We start from the raw sequence: 19650 nt of genomic DNA, 5'->3' as shown, positions 1-19650 counted from the left end.
GGGTATTTTTTACACTATACTTAATTGTATGTTGGTTAAACTATAGTATGTGGCTTGCTGTCATATTTACTCTGAGAACGTAAACAAATAGAAAAAAAAAAAAAAACAACTCAAAAACAATTTACAAAAATGAGTTCATCAAATTTATCGCAATGTGCCAAGTGCAATATGCCTGTAAAAATTGCTAAAACCGAATGTATTAAGTGTAAAAAAATTTTTCATAACAGCTGTGCTGGTACTAAAACTTCAACTGGCTGTTTCTCTAACTGTAGAATGAAAACAAGAACAAACTCTCGTACTTCATCTGTCACAGACTCTACAGATGGAGATGCAGACCAAGTTGATTACACTACTGAACTTGAAAGAATTCAAGATAGCTTTGATAAAGCCATAGCTGAGATCAATGTCAAATTCGACACCACAATTGCGTCAGTCAATGATAAATTCAACAAAACAGTTAAAATAATGTCTGAACGTCTAGATAACTCAATAAATATCATTAATACAAGAATAACGACTGAAATTGATAAGGTTAAAAGTTTAATACCCAATGAGCAAAGTGATTATAAAAAAATTCAAACTCAGTGTCTTAATGAAATAAATGAAAGGAACATCAGACTGAATAATGTCATAATACTTGGCCTACCAGAATCGAATGTTACTGCTGATATTAATGGACAACCAAATGAAGGTAATGCGAGTTTATCAAATAAATTTGTAAATAATCATGATGATAGTGGCAACACTGAAAATAAAGGCAATAATATCAATGTTAGACACGTCATGGCCTTGAATACCAATAACACTGATAAACAAAAGATTATTGATCTCTTTAATATCTTAGAAATTAACTGTGAATTTTTATCTGTTAAGAGACTTGGAACCAACTCAACACGTCCGGTATGTGTAAAATTATTGGACAAGAGGATGAGAGATTCAATTCTGAACAAAGTTGGTTTAGTCAAACAACATCAGGAACTGAGAGGGATTATTATATTGCCAGATCTAACTCCTATTCAGCAAGAAGAAAGAAAGGAGATGAGAAAAGAATTGAGAGAGAGACAAGAGAAAGGAGAGAAAGACTTGGTACTGAGACTGATAAATGGTACTCACAGAATAGTGAAGAAAAGAAGTGCACTTGTGCACATGTAATGGCAATGAATGATTTGTCAACATCGCCTACAACTTGCAATATTAAGTGTAAAGAACATCCAGCTAAATTGTGTGGTTTAATGGCTAGTAATAATATTAATAATAATTCATATGATAAAGTTGAGAAAAAAAGCAGCAAATTTCTGTGTTACTATCAAAATGCCAGGGGCATAAACATGATTCTTCAAGATCTCCATGAAAACATTGTGTCAACACACTATAACATCATCATCATCACTGAGTCTTGGTTAAACTCAAGTGTAAACTCGTCTGAGATTGCACCTTTAGAATTATTCAACATTTTTCGTGCTGATAGATCTAAAGATTATAAAAATAAAGGTGGTGGAGTTTTATTATTAGTGAAAAAAGAACCTAAACTTAAAATAAAAGAAAGTAAATTTATAAAACTGTTGAACAGTAACTTCAACATGATTGACATATTAGGTATTGAATGTCAAAAAGGAAATGTCATTTTTAATATTATTGTATTATATATACCTCCTAATATTGATACTAAAGATTATTTACATTTCATTGATGAGCTAGTTGATACTGTCATTGTTTTGAATGGTGAACTGGTTGTGGTGGGTGATTTTAACTGTCCTCTGTTTCATTCAGACTATGGTAATAACATTAATATTGATAATAATAATAGAGTAAATGCATTAAAAAACTTAGCTGCTCAATGCCAACTGACACAATTTAATATCTTTAAAAATTACAAAAGCAATATACTTGATTTGATATTATCAAATAGAAATATAATAATAGAAGAGCCAGATGATATTCTTACAAGGATTGATGTGGCTCACCCACCATTCCAGTTTATAGTTCAAAATGATGATTATAACAATAATCTAAATGATGACAATTGTATCACTAATAATTGTGCTACTACTAGTATTAATTATAACAATAATAGTTTCATAGATGTCAATAGGGATGTCATGTGTAACAAGAATTTTTGCAATTTTAATTATAACAGAATTAATATTGAATTACTATTATATGATATTAGCTTTGTGAATTGGTCTTTGCTTCACACACTTGATACACCTGATGAAATTTTATTGGAAATATACAATGTATTACTAAGCGTTTTTGAAAAATCGATACCATGTTACACCTTAAATAGTAACAAAATAAAGACTAACAACAGCTATCCAAAATGGTATAATAAATCCATCATAGACAATATAAAATATAAAAATGTTATGTTAGAAAAATACAAAAAGACCAAATCAGTAGGCTATTTAATTAGATATAAGCAGTATAGATCAATAATAAAAAAAGATATAGTATCAGCTAAAGCTGCATATGATAAAAAAATTGAAATATCACTGATAAAAAATCCAAATACATTCTGGAGGGATGTAAAAACAAGTAAAGTAGGTAATAATCAATCAATTAAAATGTTGGTTTTAAATGAGGAAGAAATAGTTGATAAGGAAGTAATTGTAAATTTATTTGCTGAACACTTCATGAGTGTTTATGATAAACTAGATGTGATGAACAACGAATTATTTTCTAAGCTATATATTAATAAATATGAACACATTGATATATTTAAATTTATTAGTCTTGATGAAATTGTTAGAATAATTAAAAAACAACCATCTAAAAAATCTCGAGGCATGGATGGAATACCTAGTGCTATCATTAAAACTCTTAATAATAATCTGTGCTACCCATTATCTGTGTTGTTGTTAAACATGGCTAATACTGGTACTTTTCCAGAAAAATTAAAGATAACTAAGGTTGTACCCGTGTTTAAACAAAATGGTGATGAGTGTGACCTGTCAAAGTACAGGCCAATATCTATCACATCAGCTTTGTCAAAGGTCATTGAAGGGTGTATATCTACCATTATTTTTAACCTTATTGGTCACAAAATTGCTGATTGGCAACATGGATTTTATCCTGGTAGGTCTACGACCACAAACTTACTCACATTACTACAGTATATATATCCACCTTTCATAGAAAATCTACAAGTCGATGTTGTATACACAGACCTTTCAAAGGCTTTTGACAAAGTGAATACGATATTATTAATAGAGAGACTAGTTGAACTTGGATTGCCCAACTGGGTAATAAAATTATTACACTCGTATCTTTCTGACAGGAGAAATGTTGTTGTACTGGACAATTTTGTATCCAAACCATATATGCCATCATCAGGTGTGCCACAAGGGTCTAACCTTGGGCCACTACTTTTCAATTTATATGTCAATAACATTGATGAAAATATTATTAGCCAATATCTCATGTATGCTGATGATGCAAAGTTGTTCATTACTGTCAAAAATACAGATGATTGTTGTGTCTTGCAACAATCTATTGATACTTTCACTTATAATTGTAAAAAAAAGAGTCTAATTATAAATGTAGATAAATGTCATGTTTGTACATACACAAAAAATAAATACCCAATATTGTACAACTACACTATAAATGGACAGCCGCTAAAAAGAGTATTTAATTGTAAAGATCTAGGAGTGCTCTTCCAAGCAAATCTCAGTTTCACCATACACATAAATAACTCAATTATAGCAGCCTATAAACTTCTTGGTTTTGTCTTTCGTTATTGTAAAAAATTTAAATCTTCAGCACCTCTTATTGTATTATATAATGCTTTCATTAAATCAAGACTTGAGTCTGGTGTTATTGTGTGTGGTGATCTTAACATCACCACAAGTAAACGACTTGAAACCATACAACGTAGATTGCTTAAGTTTGCAAATTATATTGATACTGGACTGTATCCTCCTAGGGGGTCAGACTGTTCACATATATATGACAAATACAAAATCAATCATCTAAATATCTCTAGGAGGTGTAGCATGGTATCACTGTGCATCAAACTATTAAATGGGGCTGTTAGGGCTGATCAATTAATTAACAGCTTGCCCCCTATCACAAAGGGTAGGCAGAGAATCAATGATATCAATAAATTCTACATAAAAATAACCAAAACAAAATTTGAAGATGGTACCCCATCTACTAGACTTGCTAGGGCTGTTAATTGGTTCATTGATGAATCTGGTGTCACAATTAGAATAGAAATACAAAATAATAAATTAATTTAATAAATTAAGTATGATAATAAATAATATATATAAAAAAAAAAAAAAAAAGAGAAATGTCAAAATACTGTATGCTTCGACTATATTGTAATTTACATGAACATATAACTCTGTAATTGGGAGAATATCCTGTTGAGTATAATGAATAAATAATAATAATAATAATAATAATAATAATAATATAAACAATAGATTCATTACTTTGATTTTATTATATTTTTTTTTTTTAATTTTTAATACAAATTTTTTATGCTTAGATATTATTCGATTATTCCGGTAATTTTTCTGCGAAAAACAAATATAGTATGGAGAATAGATATGTTCATATATAAAACAAGAAGCAATATAAAAAATAATAATATAATCAACATATTGATGAAAAAAAAATCGAAAATTTATTATAATAGATTTAAAATAATTATAAAAGCGTCTCAAAGAAATGTATTATCATATAAGTAGATTGAAAATATATAAAAATCAAAAAAAAATAAAAACATGAACTGAAATATTTATCTCTCGACTTTTCTCTCGCATATCGACATTGGTGTCTCGTCTCGTCTCGTCTCTCGTCTCGAAATTTATCGTCTCTCGTCACCTCTCTCTCGTCTCGTCTCGAGTTCTCTCGTCTATCGCGGCATCACTATATGCCTCTACTCTGATATTCTCGTCGCCAAAAATAATGCAATATCACTCCAATTGGATTACTGCTAGACATCAAAAACTTGAGCATTGCTTGAAACTTGTTTTCCATAAAGCGACAAACTGAAATCGGATCGGTAGCAATCATTTCACTTGAAGACATTTTATCAAACTTGGGGGCATTAATTTCACGTAAATACTGTGCTAAGTCATCCGATTCCCATTCAGAAGGACTCAATGTTAAAAACCATGTTGCTGGTCCATACTCACGAACCATGCACTCTAGATCATTTCTTGAAAAACTCCAATACTATTCAGAATTGCGAAGCTTACCAAATATAGTATCTAAGTATGGTTCGATATTACCGTTTTCTAATTGGTTGAGGTAAGATTTGGCAGTAAACCGCTGATTATTAACGACATTTAACGCATGGTATATACCTGAGTTTATTTGGCGAGTGTTTGCGTCACTCAATAAAAAGAAAATATAGTTACGATTTATTCGAAATCTAGGATCAGCGGACAATAATCGTACTTTGATATAAGAGGCTTCTACTAGTCGTACAGATCGGTCATGACATTGACCATTGACACCATAAGGATATAAGTCAGGAAAACACTGTAAATCTAAAGATTTTAACGACTTGTAAACTGCTTCTGTTTGTATTGACTTCATTTTATATAATTCACTAGAAGTTTTATTTATTCTCTTGCTATACATTGGATTGATTGTGAATTGTTCATAATATGCTGATTTAGAATCAACTACTTGTGTTAAAAAAGCACTTTGTTGGATTGAAGTTCTGTTTGCATTTTCTGAGTTATATATATAATCTTTATTTGATTTCAAATCTAGATCTTTATCATTCATGATATTAATTTTTTCGGCTAAACTTTCTTTCGATTCAATATCATTAGATTCTTTTTTAGAATTATTATCTTCCTCATGATTGACATGTAATTCAACATCATAAATGCCTAAAGAGTTTAACAATTGTTCAGGACGTTCGGGTAAGTTAATTTTAGAGTATAGTGGATTTATATTTTTTAATTTTTGAAGAGCATCATAAATTTTTTTTATATTGACTAAATTTTCCCATATAATTTTTTTTTTTGTAGGTTTACCACGAACTAAAATAAAAGCGTCTTGATTAGTATTTATTGCGTCGGTTTCAGTACAAATCTTTTTCATAGTTTGCTCTATCGGTAAAGGCAAATGGAATGTTTGACCTATCATTTTCGTTAAACGATTAGAATAAGGGAGATTTTTATTCGCGACTGTTCCTTTTTTTTGTATTATCTGGAAAGCATGGATCCTCTGAATTAACATTAATTCGTAAATATTAAAATTAGAAATCTCATTCAATGCCTGGCCTACTTCGAGATCATTCAGAATGCAAGAAGGAGGTAATGAATTTCTGCGAAAAAAATCTAAACAATATTTGCATACATAGTCACTGTCAATGACTTCGTATCGAGTCTTCGTTCTCTTCAATCCTATTGTGCAAATCTTGCCATATTGAATTTAAGGCTAGATCAAACATTTTTGAATAATCTCTAACTTCTCTTTTATAGCAAAGTTTTTTACAAGATATGCAAACGAATTGTGTAGTGTCTAAAAAATGCCGCAACAACGCCAAAAATGCTGTTTTATGAATTTCTTTAATTACATCTTCGTCTAGGCAAATCTCTTCGATCTCACAGTCAAGTATAGGTCCTTGTTTTCTAACTATATCTAAAATATGATACAAATATTTTAAATTTGCAGTACTTACTGCATTCTCTATTTTAGAAATATCACGATATGTTTGTTTTATTGTGTAAATTAAACGTTTGATGTAACAAACAGATAGAAAATGTGGTGACAAAATTTCACATGCTAAAAATAATGATTGACATGAATCGCCTAAAGAAGAATAACATCCTTGAAAGTGTCCCAACTTATCGATTGAATGAGGAATAAAAAATTGCTTGAGGAATCTTGGGAAAGTTTTCAATTTTATTGAACATAGAATTTTAAGAAGATGCTTATAATTATCGTAAAAGAGCTTGTTTTCTTTTTCTGTTGATATTTTATCATCATTCGAAATAATTTTACAGTATACACTACAGTTCCAAACTTTGTTTCTACTCTCCCTTAATAAAGGAAGAATATTGGTTGTTTGACCATTTACATTCAAAGCAACAACTATTTTTGACAAATTCTCAAAATTATAGGTTGTATCAGAAAAATAAGGCTCTGTGGACATAGTGTGTCTCGATAAACCACAAATATTAGCCCATTTTTCACGTATTTTAGTTGTCGTTTTTCCTTGAATACGCGAATAAAAATACTCTGATTTTCCATTTAAAATTCTTACTGAATTATACAATTTATTGACATAACGTTTTCTTTGATAAATAGACCATTTGAAAATTTTTTCTGCTTCAAGTCTTTTTTCTAAATATATTTTACCGTCTAGTTCATTGGAAATATTCCGAATACAAACTTCGGAATTCAATCGAAATTTCATATCATTATCTCTTTCGTTCATTCGCCTGTACTTAGATTTTATTTTATTAGCTATTTTTATTGTCGCAAAAGTTTTTTTTTTTTTTGAGATATCAATTTTGTATATCTACTATTCAATAATTTTCTTTTATCAAATCTTTCGAATTTGTCTTCGTATTCGTTAATATTTTTTTTACGGGAGTCAAAATCTGAATGAGAGCTAGTAATTATATCTTGTAATGAATTATCTATTTCAATATTTTGTGACTGACGGTCATCAGTGGTAGAAAAACTGCCACTACAATTAATTTCTGTTTTATCTTTTTTCTTCATTCTTTTAACATTCTTTTTAATATCTAAAACAGTTGTGCTTCGTCGTTTCCTGTCGTCATAATTTTTAGCTTCTCTCCTCTTTAGTTGTTTTAATGATTGTAAATTCACTTGTTTGTTAGAATCAGATAGAAATGGAAAGTGAGTGATAGTATTCGTCTCGTATATTTTAAGCAAGTGAGTTCTTTGAGACCAAACAGAATAAATGTAGCGAAAGCGATTGAATAGGGACCACAGTCATCGGAATTCGGCTGCTGTTGAACTGCAAGATATACAAGGAAAGATCTGCTTTCCCAATCATAGAAAGGATACAATTTTTGTAAATAAATTAATTGATCGTCATCCAAAGTATTATATCTTAATGAATCATAAATAAATATATTTATAGTCTTTATATAAAAAGGACAAACATCATCGGTCTTCCGGACATTTGATTGGTCGTTTTTCTTCTCACTCACTCTTATATAGTTTTTTGTTTATTTCTATTTTATTTTATTTATTTCGTTAGCAACAAAAAAACAAAAAAAAAAGAGTGAATGAGACGTAGTTTGTTTTTTTGTCGCTAACGAAATAAATCGAATAAACAAAGAGTGATCTTCGGAGGATCAAATGTCAATGAAATAAATCGATTCTTATTTTATAAAAATCAGTTAAAAAATTATATGGTTTTTAAAAATAAAATCGAAATAGATTAGCTGTATGTAGAAGAAAATCAATAGGAATACACCTCAATTGTGTAATCATTTATCATTTTTCAAAACCTATAACATAAAATAGATCGGCTATAAGCAAAAGGAAATCTCAAGGAATGCATCTGACCTTGACTTACAGCTTTTTTTTTTTTTTTTAATTTTATTCATTACAAGCTAGCATGGAATAGATTTAGATGAATTAAAAAAGAATTTATCACCTGCGTTCAGAGGAAAATCTGAGGACGTACACCTATCCTCGACATACCCCAAAATTGATTAGATAATATATATGTATTTTCATAATTGAAAAGATTATATAAAGAATTTGTTCTTTTATTTTTTTGTAAAATAAAGAATAACTAAGTAACTATCAAAACTATATCGTCAAAATCGATTATAACACGTAAATTACAATAAATATTAGGTTAAAAAATATAGATATACAGGCGCGCGTAGCGCGCCAATGTGCTCATATTATAAAAAGTACAAATCCAATGATTTCGTTTTGCACTGAATAAAATTTGAATAATTTTTCTATATTTAACAATCGGAACTATTTTATGTAAAGATTGTGAATATAAAGTAGATTGCTGATTATAAAAAGAACAATTTGCCATAATCTTTCCAAAGAGGTCCATGTGATTATCATTAAGTTGTTTGCCGAGAGAAATAATATTTTTATCAGCAATATCGAGAGTTACTGATTGTTCTTTGAATTTTTTTTTCGATTTCAATCGCTTTTGTAAAGGCTGGGATGAATTTTTTCAAGAAATCTCATTTGTTTCAACGATATCGAGAATAGCTGATTCATTTTCAAATTCCCTTTTTGATTTCAATCTAATTTGTAAGGGCTGCGATGAATTGCTTAAAGAACACTTAGCTGATTTATTGATATCCGAAAAAGTATGTAGTTGTTTTTTATTTGCAACATTGTTATCTCCGCCATTTGCTGATATTCTTGGGAATTGGGTAATCCTGCGAGTTTCAAATATATGTAATAAATGTTGTCGCATTCGCTTTGTATCATATGGGTACTGCACCGTATTTTCCGGATCACCTCCAAAGCGAGAGTGACTGAATTAGCAATGGCAAAAGGACCACAATCTTTTGAAATATTTTGTTGTTGAACCTTGTAAATAATAACAGTTTTGTTAACGAAATCATAGTAAGGATAGAGTAATTTAAACTTTCCTAATAACTGAGGGTGCAAAACTCTAGGATTCATGGAATCATATACATGGATATGTTGTAAATCATAAAAAGTGCAAACCCAATGACCTCCTTTCATTTTCCACGCGTCTGCGTCAGAAGTTTTCAGAAGTGTGTAAGACATGGATATGCTTTTTATCTTTAGAAATTGAATCAAGAAATGTTTTGAAAGAAAACTTCCAAGTATCTCTAAACTCGTACCCCCATTGCTTACTGAGCAGATTACCAAAAACATCGATTTCGTCGTCGGTTAGCCATCCATCTCCATTGGGATCATTATCTCTTATAATTGATTCATTGTATTTCAATTGAGCCATTATTATATTTATTTATTATTATTTTAAAGAATATATATTAAACTGCTCGTGCAGAGTGATAAAAGCTCGATGATTATAGAGAAGATGCAACTTACAAAAAGTGATGATAAACGACTCACGCAGAGTGACGAAAACTCTAAAATATGAGTTACAAGATTCGACCTACGAAAAGTGTCAATAAACGACTCACACAGAGTGACAAAAACTCCAAAAAAGAGTTGTAAGACTCGACTTACGAAAAGGGTCAATAAACGACTCACGCAGAGTGACAAAAACTCTAAAAAAAGAGTTGCAGGACTCGACTTACAGAAAGTGATAATAAACGACTCACACAGAGTGACAATAGTTTCAAAAAACGGTTTTTATGACACAGATATTACAAAAAAAAACGATAAAAGATTAACAAATTCCGCAAAGTAATGCTAAATATTCTATGTACGTAAAATTTCGCAGATTATTTGTGCCTGCTGAAAAATGAAAAAGGATAAGGTTATAAGGATAAAAAAAAAATATAATACACATAAAAAATATCACTGAACTTTAAGAACAAATAACAACTAACACTTATATTTATGATTAGTAATAAAATGAAATAATTTCTTTTCCACGGGGAAAAAAAAGAGGTTAGAACGGATAAATGACAAAGAAAAAAAAAAAAAAAAATAGCCTAAAGATGAATAATAAATACAAACAGAAGAATATATATTAATTGACTAAACACTGAACTTAAATAGATAAACAAATAACTAATAGTTAACTATTAAGCAGTATGTAGTAACAAATTATTATGTATCCAACGCTATAGTCGTAACTTCAGTATTGTCAGAGTACAACAAAAAAGATCTGACAGGTTATGCATTAGTAGTGAGTCCCGTTCAGTGTAGGGCAGTGTTGGGTAAATGACCGAGTTTTAGGTTTAATACTTTCATACCGGTATGAAAGTATTCAACTGGTATGAAAATATGAAACTCAGGAACGTCAAAATTGGCATCAAAATTGTCTACCATTCCAGCACCCGTATTCAGAGGATGTTCTCATTAGGGCGTTTTTTTTCGATGGTGGCGTTTGTGAAGCTTTTCTATATGAAATCTATATAAGGGAAATTTTAAAAGCGCCATCAGCGGCGAAAAGAAGCCCAAAATTGTAAAAAATTTGCCTTGTGAATTGGACTGCCGCATCAATCTCTCAGCTGTCAAATTTTTGTTGATATATGAATAAATATAAAATAGAGTGAACAAATAATATGAACAATATTTGAATATGAAAACAACAATAACAATGTGTATATAATAAAAAAAATTTAATAAAAATAAAAAGCTATAAGAAAAATGGCTAAGGAATGGATGTTTCTTACCAATTACTTTTCAATAAATTAATTTAGGCAGAGAAATAAACTGGCAAGCAACATCCTTTCCTTAGTCCTTTTATATTTATATAATAATAAGTAATTAGTGATATTATAGTTCCATGCCAAAGTCTATTTATTACCAGGAGTATAATAATAATAGCTAGATGATTCTCAGTTATTACTAAAAAATTCAGTTATTTCTGGTAATAATTTGACTGTAGCATAGAATTTCGGTCAAAATGGGATCGTGAGTCTGGATTTTTTACCGGTTATTAACCAGATTTTTACCGTATTTTTTAGCTGTTTTAACCCCCGAAAGTCGGAGCCACAAACCTGCGCCGACTCATACTGCGCACCTTATGTTCGTACTTTTTTTTTCATTCCCTACTGCTACTTACATTTAATTTATTAATTTATTTTGGGATTAATCAATAACAATCAATAAAATTTATGCGCAGTACGATCATTATTAGGACAAGCATGTTTACATACAGCAGTTTGACAAACCACGCAGAGTTTAGGTGTGTTCGTTCACTATTCACACCGAGCGTATGCAAGGAAGCGCTAGAGTCGTGCGGTCATTTGGAAAAACTTTAGTAACTAAAATTTACCAACGCATTCGTTATTCTTAATCATTGGGTTTATTTTCTGAATTTAATAATTTTTTCCAAGACACAAGAACAAATTGCCAATTAATAATGAAGAAAGAGAGCGGAAAAACTAGAAAAAACAAATAACAATAAAGAAATAGTAAATTTTAGTTACTTAAGTTTCTCCAAATGACCGCAAGACTCTAGCGCTTCTTTGCATACACTCCATGCATACGCTTGGTGTGAATAGCGTGAATAGTGAACGAACACACCTTTTGTATGTAATTATTTCAGGTCATTCAAAGAAATCCGGCATTTTCGAGCATTATTCAATAAAAAAACTACTAACAATAGCGATAGTGGAAAAGTAGACTATGGAGCAGCAGTCCAATTCACAGGGCAAATTTTTTACAATTTAGAGTTTTTTTTGGCCGCTGATGGCACTTGTAAAATTTGTTTTTATATAGATTTTACATACAAAAGCTTCACAAGCGCCGTGAGTAGTGAAATAAAGCCCTAAATTGTAATGCCCTGTAAATTGGACTGCAGTGTTGGGTTGGTATAATACCACGGTTGTTTTTATCTTATGTATGATACTTAAGTATGAAACTTTTTTCCAACGCTGCTGTGAACTTGCTTTATACCCAACTCTACGCATAAAACCGTTCTACCTCAACTGCATGTGTCACGTGTAATTAAGACAATTTGAAACCAACGAGTAAGAAAAAAACATTGAAAATACTGAAAGAAAATATGGATGAAATACAAAATGATAAAGAAATGTTATCAGTAAGTACAAATAAATTAATAATTAAATGTATTGAATTAAAACTTTGGTGATACAACTTTATTTAAGTCCCATAGTTTTTTAAAGATTTTTGGTTATAATATATAAAAAAGCGATAATAATAAAAATAGTAATGAACTAGTAATAGAACAAAATAAGTAAACAATGATACATTTATTTCAATATCTGATCACCAGGACGCAGAAATAAGAGCTGAAGAACAAAAATTGATAGAAGAACGTGAACTGAAGAGAACAAACGCACAAGTCAAAAAGATAATTTGAAAAAAGCCTATGAGGATCTGGCACGTCAAAAACTAGCTCTTGACGAACAAGCATTGGCTGCAGGAATGCAATACCTGAATGTTGAAAATGACGTTTCATTATCGAATTTATTTCCTGATAATAATAAAGAAGAAAATGTTTCAATAGTATATCAGAATTGTGATCAAAGTGAAAAAAAAAGTAGTCAAAATGATAAAGCTGGTACTCAACATGTTTCTGATAGAAAAAACCATCGTGGAAGTGGTGGTGGTGGTGGTGCACATAATTTTAGTGAAACTCAACGTGGTGGACATGTTTCTGATCAGCGTGGTAGAGATGGTGGTGGTGGTGGTGGTGGTGGATACAATTCTGGTCGAAATTATCGTGGTGGTTATGATAATCATCAAAATGAACGTGGTGGTAATACTTCTGGTCAAAACCAACAAATACTGGTCGAAATTATAATCATCGTGGTAGAGATGCTGGACAACAACGAGGTAACAATGGTGTTGACAAACGTAAAGGTTCACTCAGTGATAAAAGGTAATGATGATAATAAAATAATAATGGAAATGAAACTTATCCATCAAATGTCATTTTATGTTCAAGATTGGTACGTAAACTTCAACACGAGATTATCCAGATGAAAAAAAAACACAGAATGTCAACAAGATCATTAATATTCATTAAATAATTCCAACTCTATTAAAAAAAAATTTTATTAAAAAAACTCTTGACCACTTAGTCAAAAATTAATAAATTGACTTGAAATTCAAAAAACTTATTTATTCTTATTGTTCAATTTTCTTTCTTTATTGTGTTATGCCGATGGAAAATTCAATTGGTCTAATTTCGAATGAAAAAAGAGTCAGAGAATGTTCGAAATTGAGTATTTTGTCAGTGTCATTATCGTTTAGCAGTATATCAAGAAATTTCATACAAGTTTTCAGATATGTTTATCGATTATTTACTGAGTTATTAATTTAAAAAAAATAGCGCGTTTGTATTCATCTAGATATCTGAACGCGCGAACATAGGCACTCACGAGAGAAAGGGCTGACAATCACGCATATATAGCTCTTACGGCGGGAAGGTGAATGTTTGCAGGGGTCGTCAAAAATGACTTTATCCAAAATTTTATCGAGAAAAAGTGTTAGTCTTGATGTGAACAACTTACCAAATGCATTTTTGTTGAAATTAAAAGCCAGCACACTTCTGCTAACTCTATATTATGTAAAATAAAATTGAGAAAATTTCCTAAGTCCAGATTAATAGTGACAACATTATAAAATTAAAAACATAAAATATGAAGTCCAGATAATATATGAGGATGCTTTTAAGTCATTCATTATCATTATTATCAGAAACAGACGTAATTATGAAGAATCATGAATATAAATTTAAATGAATTGATTTTTGTACATCAAAAAGTAAATGCAATCGATAATATTTACATCCTAGCAGTATGTCATATAGTAGCATGGTGATTGGTTGAAAGTGTGACAAAACTTTTACTTTTATCAAAGCGATTCTGAGAAAACGGCCCAACTTCCGCCATATGTTATTCTATTGATGCTAATAGTTGAAAGCCTTTTGATATGTCATGAATCATGATTAATGAATAATAATTATATTATGAATAATCCCAATGTAAAAAGCACAGTTGTCCTCGCTTATTCTTGCTTTTCTTTCTCACTTCAATCATTGCTGTCTCACACATTGAAATTCGGTCGAGTTCGTCATCTGTCGTCGTCATTCGGTTTGTACATTGAAATTTGATCAAGTTCGTCAGCTATCGTCATTATTCGGTATATCTCTGTCCTCTATTCCAAGCATCACGATCACTCCACTCAACTGCACTCAACTCTACAGTCAACCACTCGAACCGGCAATTAAATATCACAGCCATCTTTCATTTATTAGCGTCGTCCGTCGAGCGTTCACAAAGCGTCTGAAAATTTTATTGTTTAATTATCAAAATCAAATTCAGTTACAAAATACACTTATTGTATTTGATGTTCAATATTTATAATTAATTATTTTTAAATAAAAAAATATTATTAGTGCCATCAAGTGAATATTAATCATAATATAATTGTGATATTGATCAAAGCATTTTTGGCGCGCCATTATTGAGTGGCATCCGGCGTCTAACCAAAAAAAAAAAAAAAAAAAAACCCATTAAATTATCATTGTTAAATTTGTTTGTGATAATGAAATTATTAAATTATTAAGCTTCAATTTATTATAAAAAAAAAACGTTGACTTAAAAATCAAATTAGTGAAAAAAATAATTTTTTTGTTTCCAAGCACGTGGTAACAACGAGAGTGTTGAATAATTTAAAAAAAAATAATGGCCGAATTTGAATTCACATCAAATGAAGAAATTGCTGCATTTCAACCTGGTGAACGTAATGTGTAAGTATTTTTGTATATATATATATTTTATCAATAAATAATTGATTATCTTTCAAATTTATTCATTGTTGTATTTTTTATCATTTTGAAATTTTTTATTCATTGTTGTAATTATTATTATCTTATAATTTTCAGTGACTTGACTGGCTTTGTCGATGCAATTGATGGGTTAAAGACCGTTCGAACCGCTCAAGGTCATGTCTACAAGTTTATCTTGAACAATGATCAATCCACCAGGATGCGGGTTCTTATCTGGGGCATCATCAGATGCATTCGGTAATCGAATTAATTGAAGGAACTTTGAAAATATCACATGCTTCTTATCGTGACCCTGCTCTACATGTGATGGAATATCATGTACAGCCAAGCACTGCAGTATCAATTTTGGGTACTTATATGCCTGGTAATCATCAACCAATTGCAGCAATTCACAGACCAATTGAAATGTCACACGTACTGTTTGAAGAAGGGCAACTAGGTAATTTTTTTTGTTTTATGTAATAAAATATGTTTTGCATTTTATTATGTGAAAATAATAATAATAATAATAATAATAATAATAATAATAATAAAATTCTGCGTCCCATTTTTTAGAAATTAATTGTCACATCAGAACACCGTTTCGTGTTGTCCAATTCAACAGATCACAATGTGGCCAAGGACAAGTAACAGACGGTTATTATCGTCTTACTGTTAATATTGCTGCATACACTCCAAATGACAATTTAACAATTGGTACTGCCATAACAATGCATGGTGAAATGATACGTGAACCACCATATTTTTCTGTTGCAACAACAGATAACATTTTCATGGGTGCAGATAATCCATTAACCAGAGAGGCAACACGTCGAGGTTTTAACGCAATTAGTACAGCAAGGCGTCGACTTGCTGATGATCAAGTTGTTGTACCACGTGTTGCTATAAATGTAATTGAAGCTTCAAATATAAATGTTGTGCCAGCAGCAGCTTCAATAATTCCAATTCAAGCTGCTGATGTCCATGTTGCTCCAGCAGATGGTGGTATTGTTCCAGTTCAAGTTGCAAATAATCATGCTACACCAGGTGGTGGTATTGTTTCAGTTGAAATTGCAAATGATCATGCTGCACCAGCCGGTGGTGCTATTGTTCCAGTTCAAGTTGCAAATCATCATGCTGCACCAGCAGGTGGTGCTATTGTTCCAGTTGAAGTTGCAAATGGTCATGTTGCACCAGGTGGTGCTGTTATTGGTCCAGTTCAAGCTGCAAATCGTCATGTTGCACCAAGAGGTGCTGTTATTGGTCCAGTTCAAGCTGCAAATCGTCATGCTGCACCAGGTGGTGCTACTATTCCAGTTTAAGTTGCAAATCATCATGCTGCACCAGCAAGTGGTGCTATTGTTCCAGTTTAAGTTGCAAATGGTAATATTGCACCAAGAGGTGCTGTTATTGGTCCAGTTCAAGCTGCTGACGTTCATGTTGCACCAAGAGGTAATAATGCTATGAATCCAATACAGGTTTTACCTGAACCACAGGCTATTAATGGTAATACTGGGCGTCCATAAGCCCAGTTTTATTTTACTAACAAAACCAGTCATTCACATCAGTCATTCGACTTTTTCACTTGATAATATATAAGTTTTATTGTGATAAAAAAGTTTTTTTTTATTTTTATTATCACTGAATAATGAATATAAATATTAAAAATCATCAGCTAGCCTGATATAAAAATGTCATGGTACTAATGTAATTTACGTGTAGTTTAATTAAAAAAAAAAAAAAATAGTACAAACTATTATTATGTATCATTAAGCTATTATTACGTGTCATTTAATCATTTAATTAAAAAAAAAAAAAAAAGCTCAATATTTCTTATGTTAATAGATTTATTGATAATGACTGATTAATATATTATTATATTTAAAAAATTATTACAGTTAGTTTTGCTAAAATGAATGATTAGTAATTAAGAATGACTAAAATGGTGCTTCATATTTGTTTAAAAAAAAAAATGACTAGATTTGAATATTATATTAACATTCGATTTGTTGTAATAATAATATGATCATATTATCAAAAATGAGTGATATGATTGTAATGATAATGATACCAAAATATTAAAATATAAAAATATAAACATTTATCATAAATGTTGATTCTTAACTGGTCTCATGAAAAAAAAAATCATTTAATGATAGATTTCATCAACATAAATGATTGTTTGTGTCGTGTTACTCTAGATTTATTTGTTAAAAGAGAAGTGACTAAAATAGCATGTTATGTTAACATTAAATTTATTGTAATAATTATTTAATATCAAAAATGAATGATGTTATGATTTTTAAAAGAAACATAAATTACTTATAAAATTGAATTTTGACTGGTTTCATTTTCATTTAAAAAACAAAAACTTATGACTGATTTTATTAATAATAAATATTTGTGTGTTTCAATAAATAAAAAAATGGTGCTTGACCAAAACGTTTTCGTTTAATTTATTATTATTAATATTTTTGATTTTATTCCCTATCCGATTTTATTTTATTATATAAACCAACGATATTTTTAAATAGAGAAACGACTTAATTGGTTTTTTATAGTTACCACCAATTTATTTTTATTAATTCATCAAAATGAGGGATATCATGATAAATAGGGATATCACAAAAATATCTTTATTGAATGAATGAATAAAAAAAAAAAAAAATAACTAATATTTCAATTGGTTAAAATAATATTTATCTTTTTTGATGTGACAATATTTATAGATTTAATTAACAATAAATAATTGTGTATCGCACCACGTATCCAAATATACCACGATAATTTCACAGAGGTAAGGCCTTGAGTTTAATACAGGGCTATCAAAGGATGTGGAAAATAGGTTGTAAATTGAAATAATAGGAATAACACTTTAAATAAATCCAAACACTGTGGCTTCAATTCTATTAATATATTCACTTTATTATTTCACTAAAATTATAATTAATTGTATTGTATATTGTATATTAAGTTGACTCTAAAAAGTGTTGTCATGGACAGACACTACTATTTTATATTATAAGTATAAAGAAATCCCGTTGTACGCGAATCAATATTAATTAGAGATGTTACGTAAACGAGTGTTGAAGAGTAACTGATTTCTCAGTTTGTTGAAAATTATTAAGTCCAAAAAATGGGTGTGTACTTAGTTAAAAATTAGTTTTAATTGGTCAAAAATTAGTTCAAGAGAGGGTAAAAAACTAGGTGTAGGTGGTGGGATTTTTAGACATAAAATTGGGCCTTGTGTGGTCCAAAGGGTGATATAAAAAATACCATGTGTAAACAAAAAATATAGATTTTACGACCGGAAAGTCCAAGACGTTTTCATGAATTTAGTTTATTTTAAAAAGTTATAAATTTACTTTTTTATTGTCGATTTTACGATCATTCTGTGTATCGAAAATACGTTAGTGCAGTTGTTTGACAGATGTGAGATTTTATCTAATTCTTGACAAATAATGTTTTAAAAAATATGTTATAATAGTACCAAAGAGAAACTTGAGTTTATGGTTTTATTTGTTACGTGATTTTTATTCAAAAATCTATGCATTAGTTGACCATGTGTGGGAATATTCGAGTTTGTTAAAAAGCTATTAAAAAGTACATAAATTAAATCGTTATTTAAAGTATTTTAGAAAAAATATAAAACGAAATTGTTAGTCATATGTTATTTGAAATTGTATGATCTCGTGATCTAGCCATAAAAAACATAGTAATGTTTAAAACTTATCAACTTATTGTAATTTGTTTAAAATATGAAAGGAATAAAAATCTGGTCAGTCTGGGACCGACAGACATGTGGTTGACCCGGAACAGTTTGTTTCAATAAATAAAAATCTAGATAAACAGTGAGTAATATCCTTGGATGTATGTAAATGCATCATTATATTATGAATTATTATATAATCCAATATTCATTACTCATATTCATATTGTACATAATAATAACTTTTGTTACGATTATTAATAAATAATAATAATTGAACTATCAATCAAAAAGTATCTATAGTTTAATTCAATAAAATAATTATCTAGAGATATTACTTAGTGTTATATCCCAAGATCAGTGTTGGGTAGGTATGATACCGGTGTATCATACAGCAGTATCATACATCTCCATTATCATACACTTAAAGCGCCTCTACATTTTACATATGTAATTTAAAAATTTTATTCGTTTTCGAGACTTTTGCGTGATTGCGTAGCCATTGTGCGCGTAAAAAGGGTCAATAAACCGAATACATTCTAAAACCCAGGGGTATTATGTATAAACCCACATGTATTTTTAAGTGGGCTTATTTGCCACA

At 29.9% G+C, this 19650-nt stretch overlaps 2 protein-coding genes across 6 annotated transcripts in view; both read left to right on the top strand.

Moving 5' to 3' along the window:
• Positions 1–19650, top strand: part of LOC122849215 (anoctamin-8-like) — a 317470-nt gene that overhangs the window by 74076 nt on the left and 223744 nt on the right. The window lies entirely within an intron of this gene.
• LOC122849233 lies at positions 5928–18012 on the top strand. 2 transcript variants are annotated; one of them, XM_044147907.1, is made up of 4 exons: positions 5928–13447; positions 13514–15322; positions 15458–15800; positions 15917–18008. In XM_044147907.1, exons 3-4 carry the CDS (start codon positions 15590–15592, stop codon positions 16660–16662), a joined length of 957 nt encoding a protein of 318 aa, XP_044003842.1. In that variant the 5' UTR covers positions 5928–13447; positions 13514–15322; positions 15458–15589; the 3' UTR covers positions 16663–18008. The 2 variants fall into 2 exon arrangements, with proteins under 2 accessions (XP_044003842.1, XP_044003841.1); XM_044147906.1 differs by having other exon boundaries at positions 13514–15800; positions 15917–18012.

Source organism: Aphidius gifuensis, linkage group LG2 (genome assembly GCF_014905175.1).
Source record: "Aphidius gifuensis isolate YNYX2018 linkage group LG2, ASM1490517v1, whole genome shotgun sequence".
NCBI lineage: Eukaryota > Metazoa > Arthropoda > Insecta > Hymenoptera > Braconidae > Aphidius > Aphidius gifuensis.
This window is presented reverse-complemented; position numbering and strand designations above follow the sequence as displayed.

Excerpts from the sequence above, each read along its gene's own strand:
- LOC122849233 (XM_044147906.1), top strand. The coding sequence starts at position 15,590 with ATGCATTCGGTAATCGAATTAATTGAAGGAACTTTGAAAATATCACAT. Across the intron at positions 15,801-15,916 it reads GTTTGAAGAAGGGCAACTAG|AAATTAATTGTCACATCAGA; the intron begins GTAATTTTTTTT and ends CCCATTTTTTAG.